Source organism: Fundulus heteroclitus, chromosome 15, assembly GCF_011125445.2.
Source record: "Fundulus heteroclitus isolate FHET01 chromosome 15, MU-UCD_Fhet_4.1, whole genome shotgun sequence".
NCBI lineage: Eukaryota > Metazoa > Chordata > Actinopteri > Cyprinodontiformes > Fundulidae > Fundulus > Fundulus heteroclitus.
In genome coordinates, this window is record NC_046375.1 from 13438663 (window position 1) to 13450788 (window position 12126).

General features: G+C 39.4%; 1 protein-coding gene across 7 annotated transcripts in view; it reads left to right on the top strand.

Annotated features, from left to right (window-relative positions):
- Window positions 1–12126, top strand: part of ppp1r13bb (protein phosphatase 1, regulatory subunit 13Bb) — a 42507-nt gene that overhangs the window by 20880 nt on the left and 9501 nt on the right. For 2 of the 7 annotated variants that reach the window (XM_036147448.1, XM_036147441.1), the window contains 7 exons: window positions 1–57; window positions 3633–3807; window positions 4748–4947; window positions 5039–5203; window positions 6318–6510; window positions 7268–7396; window positions 11700–11833. The exon at window positions 1–57 is cut by the window's left edge and continues 45 nt beyond it. In XM_036147448.1, the coding sequence (XP_036003341.1) occupies window positions 1–57; window positions 3633–3807; window positions 4748–4947; window positions 5039–5203; window positions 6318–6510; window positions 7268–7396; window positions 11700–11833 (1053 nt within the window). The remainder of the gene's footprint in view (window positions 58–3632; window positions 3808–4747; window positions 4948–5038; window positions 5204–6317; window positions 6511–7267; window positions 7397–11699; window positions 11834–12126) is intronic. The other 5 variants (XM_036147443.1, XM_036147442.1, XM_036147444.1 and 2 more) reach the window with 5 other exon arrangements.

Below are 12126 nucleotides of genomic sequence, written 5' to 3' on the forward strand. Positions count from 1 at the left end.
ATGGCCACAAGACAGCAGCAACAAATCGAGGCTCAGCAGCAAATGCTCGTTGCAAAGGTAAAAACCTTCGGTCTTTTATTTGGTTTTCCAGAACCTTTCTAGTTTAAGTTTCTTTATCCTTTATCCGATAAAGCCACATTGTTAATATTTCATGCCTTCCTTACATTGAATTGATTTAATACTATGTTGTTAACGTCCACTTAATGCCAAAAAGGGGTAGAATCAAGTGCTGTAAACCAGGCCTGTACGATGTTTGAGCAGAAATATTAGATACTTTTCTTCCCTTTCTGTTTTTCCCCTGTAGAGCTCGATACTTCCTCATACATGTCTGAAGGTCGATATCATGAAAAAAACTTTCTATCAGTTTAACTTTTGTTAAGTCATTTTCTTAACAATGCTTTGTTTATCACCCAGATCGTCTTTCTGGTGCTCAGTCTATCATTCGTGCTCAATCTTTGCAGTATAAAAAAAAGAAAAAGACGAATGCATGCTTAAGACGTGAGAGGCTTTCTTACTTTTTACAGAATTTAATCTAAGAATTAAATTTACCCAGATTGATAAAGCCAATAGTTGGGTTGTTTGAGGAAAAATGAGCTGGTGATCAAGCGTTGGATTCTCAGTCTAATACGTGTAAGTAAAAATACCGCCCTATTAACTTAAAAATGTGGCCAGAAAATGAAAACGCAATCTCAGTGCTTTTGTTTCAAACTAAAAAGGAACAATTATTTCTTCTGCTGCTCAAACAATATAGAGTTAAGCCCAAAATGATTTATACACCTGGCAGGTTTAGGTTTAAAAAGTCATCTTTTATTTTTGCTTAATTTTTTTTAACGTTTCTTCTGTCTGGAAGAGTATTTTGTAGCGGCGCACCCAGATGACTGACTTGACTCTTAAAGGGTCTAGATGGGGAGCTAAAGATTAGGGTGATGGCAAGGAGGCCTTCCATGCTCAAAAGACCTGGAGCTCATCACCAAAGAGAAATCTTTAAGGCACCAGTGGAAACATGGAATAAGCTGGTCAGCTCTGCTAGGAAGGGTTTAATTGCTGTAATACCAATAGAAATGTTTCCATTAATTATTAAGAAGGGTACAAATAATATTCAACAGGCCATTTTATCCATTTATATTCTCCTTTTTATATTGTTTCATTATCTCATTAGCATTTGGGTGATGCTTGTTTAATCACCAAACAGTGACAAACCTCTTTTGTTAAATGGAAATTTTAAACCTAAATCTGTTTTAAGTATGAATTTTAAACTTAACTGTAACATACTGGTTATTACAACTATAGACTTGAACAGAAACATGAAATAAATTGCAGTAAAATGTAGTAGTTTTAAACAGCCTGTTATGCAGAATCTTGTACTTTTCTTTTGGGTTGTGGTTTCTTACGAGTTATTATCTTGGGTAAGCGGCCGGCTGCTGGGTGAATCGAAACAGTCGTAGCTTTCCAACCAAAGTTTTAAAAATGTTATCATAACAGGACATTTCTCAAATGACTTAACATTTGCCCGGAGATGGCCGGCTTTCCCGGATGGTGGGACAAGAAAAGTGCAAACTATAATGGCAGCAACCGCCATGCCAATCATTTTAGAGGATGACAAAGTCCCAGGAGCTTCATTTCAACCTGCTTTCACAAGAAACAGCAAAAAAAAAAACAGCTGAAACCTTGGTTGAAATATTGAGGCCTCAAAATGAGCGGGAAGAAAGCAGTATTATTAGAAAGGTAGGAGAGGCTGTCCTCTCCTCTAACAACAGATCAAATGCGAAGAAGAAACCTGCCTAATCCGCATAGAATTACAGCTAATACTAAGAAAAAAATAAATGTATTATAGCTCTTGTTGTGTGGTGCGATAATCAGCAAAAGGCTTTTTATCAGAAAAACACCAAGCCCAAAAAAAGGCGACTCGCCCAAAGTCGCTGATAATAAGCGGACTAAATGCTGCACTGAAGCTCACATGAAGCCCTCATGGACTGAATGATGTTTTCATTCTGCTGAGAAAAAGCCAAATAAACGTAGCCTACCTGCACAGACATTGCAGCCCCTGGTATCAGGTCTGGACCTTCCAGTGTTGGCTCCTTAACACCGAGGAACTGTAGAGAGCAAATTTAGACGTTTTTGGTCAGATTACACAGTAAAGTCCTCTCGGTCACAAGCTCTTATCCAACACTGACATTTCTCGACAACCCTTCGGGATTTTGGAAAATCAATGGAAAAAAACTCCACCACTTGAAATGTTTTCAAAAAGGCAAATGTTATTTATTTTTAAGTGAGGGAAAAGTGTTTAAAGCTTCTTTCAGCCAGCTGATCGTCAGTGCACAGAAAGAACCGGGGAATGGGCTCTAATTTTATACTTCTGGCATCTCAGACTTTAAACTGTAGGGAAGGTGTGATGGCATAACTGTAAGTTCCTAAAACCTCAGTATACGTTAGAAGATCATGGCTGCAGTTAGAAGTGACGTATATTTAGGGTAAATTTTATTGAAAAGTGTATCAAATTCCCACTATATTTTCAAAATCTCCACAATTTTGGATTTGATCATTTATTAAATTTGTTAGCGAAGAATTGCCTTCTTATTAGTTGTAAAGCAGTAATTAAAATATGTTCTTTAGCTTTTTAAAGGTTTATATAAGTATTATCCAAATATTTAAATATGACAGATTATTCAGGTTTTTGAGTTGATCAATTAGAGAACCTAAAAAGCTTTGGCGATGGTTTTCCAACCCCCTCACTGACGGATAGTTAATGGCTACTCTCAGACCGTGCAGGCTCGCTTTTAGATCAGTTAACTTCAGGACACGGTGGTCCATCAGGCCACTTATGCATTTGTGTCATAAAAGATTCTCTCATGACCTTAAATACGGGCCAAGCAGTTATATAACCTGTGAAACGGGATGTAGTGTGACCCGTGGCAAAGAGATGATAAACACACGCTAATATATGCTTCATAAAATTCACTAAATGCTTCTTTATTAGATCTGTTGTCTCAATGGAGATTATGAAATCATTTTTGCACATTTTTGGTCCATCTTTTGTGTTTTGATCGACTCGGTAAAATTAAGGTCTGTCTCCAATGGGAGAAACGGACCTTGTGCTGGTTCGGCACGCCGTCTCACTCTTGACTTCCGGCTTCGTGGTTCGGCTGATGAGCCGTGCTCGGTGATAACGTAACCATTTATTGCCTTTTGTTGTGATGTGTGAAAAGTAGGCCCCACTCGGAGCCCTGCAGGCATTTGGAAACTCAGGGCCTGTCGTTTCCTATTTTAGGAGCCTAACTGGAGCAATTCTCCCTTGGGAAGGGATGAAGTCATCTGACCCCTTCTTCAGCCCTCAGACGGTCCTGACACAATGAAGCGTCTCGTTTAATTCACCCGTTTAGCCTCGTGGAGCGCGTCTTCCTCAGAATAAATATTTATTGCTGTGCAGGGTGGCACCTGGCCGGTTTTATTTGCATGCAAAATGTAATTTGTTTACTTGCAGCAGAGGTCGATATTTTGCCCTTCTGATGACAATTTATTAGAAGGGCTCCAAGGTCAGACAGCAATTTGTCCTCCTGGGTAAAATAGCAATATTTGTGCTTTAAAGATATCACAAAATGTGTTTTTTTTTTTGTTTTTTTTTTCTTTTAAAGGAGCAACGTTTGCGTTACCTAAAGCAGCAGGAGAGGCGTCAGCAGCAAACCGTGTCTGAGAGCGAAAAGCTGCAGCGGCTCAAGGAGCGCGTGGAGAGCCAGGAGGCGAAGCTGAAGAAGATCCGGGCCATGAGGGGCCAGGTGGACTACAGCAAGGTCATCAATGGCAACCTGTGTATGTGAAATTACCATACATCTATACCTGTTGATAAAGCTTTAAAGGCATACTATGCAACATTTTTCAGTTAATTAATGTGTTCCATACCGTTTTGGATGATTAAATGAGTCATTTCAGGTCGAACAAAGGTTTTCTCGGCCGCCCTGGTGGTCTGTGGGGGAAATACCGCACTTGCAATTGCAAGAGCCCTCGGCCCGCACACACAGGCTCAGAAGTCTCGTGCAAGACCGCGAGAGTCGGTCTTGTTTTACGGCGAGAACTCCATGTGTTTTTGCCCTGCCATTCACTATATGCACGCGCGAAAGCAACAACAAAGAACCGCATGTTAACGTCAAATAAACATGCAGTTTTATTATTATTATTATTTATTTATTTATTTATTTTTTATGTTAGCGAGGCGGTAGCGTGAGTTTGGCAAGGCGGCCGCCTCGCCAAGATAGCGCTGCGGGATATTCCCCACATGAATCATAAAACTATTCACATTCATAAATCAAGCGGAGCACTATGGCAAAAGCAGTACTGCTCCACTTGTGAAAGTCAAATCTGATGAGCTCTTTTGGCATTAAGACAACAATTCTTATTGCCACATTGCCAGACAGGACACTGGAAAAAAAAAAAAAAAATTAATAATGATAATGCATTTAGCCACAGGGCCGGGCTAAATTGTTCGGCGGGCCGGATCCGGCCCGCGGGCCGTATGTTTGACACCCCTGCTCTAAATGGATACGTAGCAGTCCGGCTTTTGCTGGCTGAGATTCTTTTACCTTGTGAACATAAATATTCAGATGGTTGCACAGCACCTATAGGTTGTTCCAGTGAATTTAAATGAGTACATGTATAAATATGCATCCCCAAAGAAGTATTCTTTTCATTTTATTGTCTAGTATTTATGTTGGGTCTGGAACGAGCTAATTATTATTTTTTTTGTTACTTCCAGCGGCAGAGATCGAACAAGTCACCAGTCTGTTTCAAGAGAAGCAGGCCGAGTTGCAGGCGGCGGTGCTGAGGGTGGAGCAGCTCAGCGTGCAGCTGGAGGACCTGCGAAGAGGAAAGCTCAACGGCATCCAGACCGGCCTGGGCGGCCAGGTCACCGGCGCGGCCGCCTTAGAGCTGAGAAAGCTTTACCAGGAGCTCCAGGTGAGGCGCCGCGCGTTCTTGGCTTCTTCCAGAGGCGTGCTTTGCTCCATCCAGACCGCGCGGTGATGAGGGTGTTTCTGTGTTCCTTCAGATTCGCAACAAGCTGAACCAGGAGCAGAACAGCAAGCTGCAGCAGCAGAAGGAGCTTCTGAACAAGCGCAACATGGAAGTGACGCTGATGGACAAGCGCATCAGCGAGCTGCGGGATCGCCTCTACAAGAAAAAAGCTGAGGCACGTCAAAAAGAGAATCTTCCTGTAAGATTAGGAACACTCAACCCACCTCTGATTTCTGGTCTTTTTTTTTTAACCCTCGGGCATCGTCAGGGACAGCTTTGTCCATTTGATCCCTTTTTTTCCCCTGACAAACCATCATTTGTGTTCTAATTGCACATGGAGAAGGTTTTCTAAGCCTTCTAACAGGGTGCTTGCGCAAGTCTTGAAAGTCCTAATAAGTATGGAATTTTGAAACACTGTTTTCCAGACCTTGAAAAGTCTTGAATTTTGTGTGAAAGTCTTAATAAAGTATGGGGAACAAATGTATAGTAGAATTTTACAGTATGCTCAAAGGCATTGAGAAATGAGAAATGGGAAGGTAGGCTATAAAACTATAATTTTACTAAGTCACGTACTGTATTAGCCTAATGGAATCAAACACTTGTTTGATGTGAAATTCATGTACTTGTGATTTTCATGTTTTGAAACATTTTCATCAGTAAAAGCATAATTTACTGTGATTAATGCATTTGTTCATTGAATACTAGCCTATAAAAATTAACATTTCTAATAAACACAGTTTGTACAATCTCAACCAATGAAGTAGGCAGTAGGCACACAAGTATACAAGTACATAAAGTTAAGGTCTTGGGGGAAAAAAATATCAGTTTTAAAAAAGTCTGGAATTTTAATTTGGAAAAAGAGCAAGCACCCTGTTCTAAGTTTCTGAACTTTTAATTTTAGTAATTTAGCTAAACAAGACTGGGGAGGAAAAACAAGCTAATAATGCACCAAACTCATTATTTTGACTAATCTTCAACACATGAAACTCATGAAAAGAAAAGAGCACCCGACATGTACATAATTTTTATCATTTTCATAACCGTCGTGTTGTCAGGTAATCAAACTGACTTAAACATTTCAAGACCCCTCAAACATCAGTCCTGCTCAAAGAGATTTATGTAGAATTTTTATTTTTTCCTCTTAACTTCAAAGAGCGGTAAATTAACCTGATGCCTTAGGCTTAAAAAAAAAACCTTCTCAGTCGACTATAAAGTGAAACCTCAACTCTAAAGGCCCCGTCGGGTGCTCTGAAATTGTCTATTTATAAAGCTCCATTTTAACATTTAAAACGTGTCTGACACTCTTCTTGCAGCTGAATCGAGCCAACGGGCCCCCGTCGCCCCAGCCGGCCCCTGGTACTCTGGGTCGCGTCGCTGCCGTCGGGCCCTACATCCAGGTTCCCGTACCAAGCCGACAGGACGGGGGCTACGCCTTGCCGCCCGATCCGCTGAAGCCTCAAACGCTGGGCGTGAATAACCAATCAAACCAGGGTCGTCCCAAATCAGGTGGGCTGAAGCTTTTTGAACGACGGGTAACGGCGTTTACAGAGTTTCATTTAAAACCAATTCATCTGTCAAACATGCTCAAAGTGAAAATTCATCAGTTCAATTCAATTCAATTTTATTTATATAGCGCCAAATCATGAAACATGTCATCTCAAGGCACTTTACAAAGTCAAGTTCAATCATATTATACAGATTGGGTCAGATTATACAGATTGGTCAAAAATTTCCTATATAAGGAAACCAGTTGATTGCATCAAAGTCCCGACAAGCAGCATTCACTCCTGGGGAACCGTAGAGCCACAGGAAGAGTCATCTGCATTGTACATGGCTTTGCTGCAATCCCTCATACTGAGCAAGCATGAAGCGACAGTGGGAAGAAAAACCACCCATTAACGAAAAAAAAAAAAAAAAGTTGTTGAGTCAAACAAATGATATAGGCTTGATTTTGGTTTGTTAAAAATGTGTTTACTGTCAGGATAGCAGGACGCCATCATTCAGCATGCACTTGGGACACACCAGCCTTTTCACTTTGAACACTTCTTGCATGAACCGAGGCTATTTCTCCCCGATGTGAACTGTTAGATCTCAGCTTTGACCTGACCCGTGATTTCTGTTTCCCTCCTCTCTAACCTTCCCTCTCTTCCTGTGTTGTGTGAACTGTGTCTCCCTCTCTCTCTCTCTCTCTCTCTCCTCGCGTCCACTCTGTCGTCTCCATGTCGTGTCTCTCTTTCAATGGGGGTTTGGGCTTCTGGGGCAGACGGTGTGCGAAAGCCTCCCGGTCCTTGGAAAGTGTCTGATTTAGACATCGTTGTGGACCCGGTGCCGCCGTCCTTTCCAGAGTCACGCCCGGGCCCCGGAGCCTCCAGTGGCTCTGACGGCACGTCCCGTGAGTGCATAGAGGGGCAACGACTGAACCTTGTCTCTTGATTGTAGCACAGGATCCTCAGTATGCATTAGATATTTTACTCTTGATACCAAAAACAAAAAAGAGGATGAGATTTATTTGGGATCCTTCTGATCCTCCTTAAACTCAATGATCCGCGTATTGCTGTCACTAATTAGCATTTTCTTATTGAACTGATGGCAGCATTCGCAGACCAGCAATACATCCTTTGTTGCCTGAGCACAGTATTTATGCCCCTTGAAGTTTTTTCCCTTTTCAGCTCATTACAAACACAAATACACTGCAAAAAAGGAACTAAAAGTAAGTAAAATTTTCTTAAAATGTGTATATTTTTCCTTGATTTGAGCAGCTAAATAAGACTATTTGCCAATGGAATGAGAATTTCCACCCCTAAAACAGGATAATTAGATATCCTACACTTGAAATAAGATGATAGAGATGAATAGTTTTTTTTTTTAAGTACAAAAATCTTATTCCATTGGCAGATAGAATGATATACCAGCTCGAATCAAAGAAAAATACACTAATTTCAAGAAGATTTTATCTGCTTTTAGTTCCCTTTTTGCAGCGTAGAGTTAACTTTATTGGGATTTTGTGTGATAGACCAGCACAAAGCAGTGCATTAGTGTAAGGGTGAAGGATCTGATTTAGCCCCGTTTACCATATAACCCTAAAACATGTGAACTAAGAACAACTAAAATAGGCAACCTCTGTGAAGGTCTGAGAGGGTAGAGATCATTAGTAAACGAACGGCATCATGAATGCCAACAAGCACAGCAGAGTTCTGAAAAGTAAGGTTGAGTGATGCAATCTGCAAACCTGTCGGCCGCGGTTAAAGGAAAGCAAAAAGTTCTTGCCATAAGTCATGTAGGGGACAAATATGTGGAACGTGCTCTAGTCAGATGAGACCAGTTTTTAAATTAAATAGGGCTGTGTTAAGAACATCGATTTTCCAATTCTGAATCAATTCTCATATTAATTCCCAAAGATCGATTTAAAAAAAAATAAAAATAAAATGCATTTTCCATTATGAACTTAAATCCACTCCAGGAGGTGAATTTTTAATAATTCACCAGGTTAGTGTTCAAATTTAGTGTCCCTTTGGGATTAATACAGTATTTAATTGAATTGAACTGAAAAATCTGCTGTAGATATAGCTGGCATCCTCCGTTTTCTACCCTGGATCTGTTTGGGTTTTCTGCCCCGCAGCATGTTTGTGAAAGCAGTTGTCTCAACGTTCAGGGAGACGGTTTGGTCCTTACAGCCGCCATTAACTTCCATTACTTTATTCATTTGCTTTTGAATGTTAGTACAATACTAATATCAATATGTTGGTATATCGATTCTAAATCCTGAGAATCGGAATCGATACCCAGCCCTATGACTGGAAAACTTGCTAGAAACAGCATCAGGCTGTGTGAATGCTTTTCTTCAGCAGAGACAGGGAAGCTGGTGAGAGTTGATGGATGGAGCTGATTCCAGGGCAGTACAACCAGACAGCTCCTATAGACTGTGAAATACGCCCGACTGGGACAGCGGTTTAACTTTCAGCAGGAAAAAATGAGAGAATAAACACACAACTGGAGCTACATTTCAACTCAGAGCAAAGCCTATTTTTTTATTGTCACAATGTGCAAGAATGGCCGATTAGCAATGTAATTCCCAGGATTAGGACTGCACAATGTGTCCCGCATCTATCCTTATTGTGGCATCACTGTGTGCAACAAGCACATTGCAGAGAACTTCCTTTACTACAGTAAAGGTTAGATTTTTAAGGTAGCGCAGTGTAACTTTTAGCCACTAGGGGCACCAGACCAGCAACTTTCATTTAATATGAAACAAATTAAATTAATACTTGGGTCAAAACTTACACTGTGCCGCTTTAAGTACCACATATTTAGTCTTTCAGTAACTGATATATTCTGTTTGTTTGTTTCTTGCAGCTTTAAACATTTTAGAAAGTAAAGAGATGATTATGGTTAAGTCACTAAGAAACTACAGCCAAGCAGCCATAGACCAGAAACAACTCTTTAAATAAAACTTTGTTGTGGAGATGCAAATAATTAATTAAAATTTCCAGTAGCTTTGATAACTTCAAGGTTCTCTGTCTGCTATGAACCCAAAACAGAAACAAGTAAATTGCTTATTTATCACAAGTCATCTCACCATAGCAGCATTCAGTGCATATCGCATGTTTTCCAAATATCCTGCATAGATGTGTGCAGCCAGAAGACTTGCAGCTGTAATTGCAACTTAGGGTTGTTGGACAAAGTATTAATTCACTAGCACTGACAGACAAAAAGCAAAACCTTTTGTTTCTTCAGATTTTTACTAGTGAAAATATTCTAAAATGTGCGTCCTTTTCTCTAATGTCACAACTATGCACTGCTTTGCTTTGGGCTGTCACTTAAATACACTCTAGTTTGTAATGCAGCAAAAACGTGGACAACCTCTAGGGGTGTGAATACTTTTGTGCAACTATACCACAAGAGTAGATGCTTTGTTACTGGGATTAACTAATTGCTCTGTAATAGTTGCACGGCATGTTAAGATCTTTCCCCGCCTTCAGAAATGTTTGCATTGAAACAGAAAATGAGCAAATCGCTGCTGATCCCGTGCCTCATGTTTACACTTTTGAGAAGGTTCGAAGAGTTGAGTGCCTCGTTTGTTTTCACATACAAACCCGCCAATTATCTTTTTTTTTCTTTTTCTTTTCTCAGTTTCATAACATCCCCTGACTGCCTGTTGTAGCACTAACCTTCACGCATATATTGTAACATCTAAAGCGCTGGGAAGCATTCACTGCGTTAAAACCCATTGCATGCACAAATGTTTCCTCATATTCACAAAGAACCCTGATTCAAGTATCAGAAATGCCTTCATTATTATTTTTATAACTGTATTGAAGAGAAAACTGAAGCAAGTCTAATTTGACTAAATTAAAGGTTTAATTGATAAAGTAGAAGATTGCTTCCCATTCAGTGTAATGAAGGTTGCAACGTGACGTAACCCGTGCTTGCCTTAGATTTTTTAATTTGTAAGCATGAGTTATTGTTGATAAAGTTAGCCTCCACTTGATCTAAGACCTAAAAGAAATCGATCTTGACCACGATATCTGTCTCCTTTTTCTATTTTTTTCCATTTCCTTGCTTTCTGTAAGGCAATTTTTCCTCAAATGTAAAACAAATATTTGATGTTTCAGCCTAAATGTCTTAGTCCAAGTGTGGTTTCTAAATACTAATGAATGCCAATCCATTGTTATCATTGCTGTGAAGTTAGGACTCAGGATTTTTGTCTTATTGATCAGTATTCCTGTCTAAAATACTTATTTCTAACATCAAAGTCTGTTCAATTGGATTTTAAGTAATCTAGACATCTGACATCCAAAGTTGAAGTGCTTTCCCAGAAAAGGTTTCTGTTCCCTGCAGAAGCAGCGCATTAGATTTTCCTGGATTATTGTGTAGTAGTGTTCACTTTTTTGGACTGGTATAGAAAAGAGAAATTGGCAATGGAGAAAAATGTTTATCATCTAAAAAGATGAAATATTTTCCTAAAAGTATAACTTTTTACATTTGCAGAGTCATTTTTCATTTGTCACGTCCCATTTCTATTTTTTATATCTTTTGTTAAGTCATTAATTGATTTAATCTCACCATTCATATATAAAGGAGCAGTTTTACAATTGTTTGGTACCTAAAGTTTTTAGACCAGTATTTGAAATTGGACTATAGATTCCAAATAAAGAAAGAAACGAAAACACCAAAACTCCTTTACAAGCATCATATAGTTATCTCATTAAAAAAAAGAAAAAAGACGTGATATCTGTTTACCAAACTGCCGGATCAAACTTCCCCATTGTGTTGTTTCCCTGATTTCTGGAACATACAGGTAATAAAACTCAACTAAGAATTGGTTTTATTTAAAAAAAAACAACAACCACACCCCAAAAAATTCTGGCTAATTACGCAAACTTTATAGAAATCTTTTAAACAGATGATAAAACTGTCTCTCTAACTTCTAGACTTCTAGTTTGTCACTTCTTCATGATTTCTGGTTAATAGGATGAAAATGTAAAAATCCTGAATCTTTCATCTAGTTTGGTAACATACGCTGCTGCTGCTGACGTTCCCTCGCTAATATCCCACACAGTCCCGAACAAACATTTCACATTTTTTTTAAAAAAGAAAAGAAAAAAAAAAGTCACATTTGTTGTAGTTCTGCAAAAAGTGATATTTGTAACTACTTATTTTTGCAACGTGCTTATTGTGTCCTGATTATGTCCCAGCTAATGACCCTGGTTGGCCTACTATAGGCAAGACCAGCACAACGCTGAAGCCTCCTGAGAGACGAGACTCAGGGACCGACAGTCAGGGCAAGAGCCCCACCTCAGGCTCCCCCGTCACCCCAAATGCAGAAAAGGTAAGCTGGTTGGTTTTTAAACCGGAGAAAAGTACAAGATTTTAAGTCGTTTTTAAACAAATTTACCATCAGTATGTTAGGATGAAACTGTCCCACCAGACTATAAACCGTCGCATAGTTTAGGAAGACAAAGTTGTCTCATTAGGGAGAAAGATGGAGTTTTAGTTTATATAGAAGTTGGGAAATTCACATGATCCGATTTAAACATTAGAAAGATATCAAGATATCTACCTTGATGTAGAATGTATGGTTACATAAATACACAATATCTGGATAAATTGCAGAGGATTTTT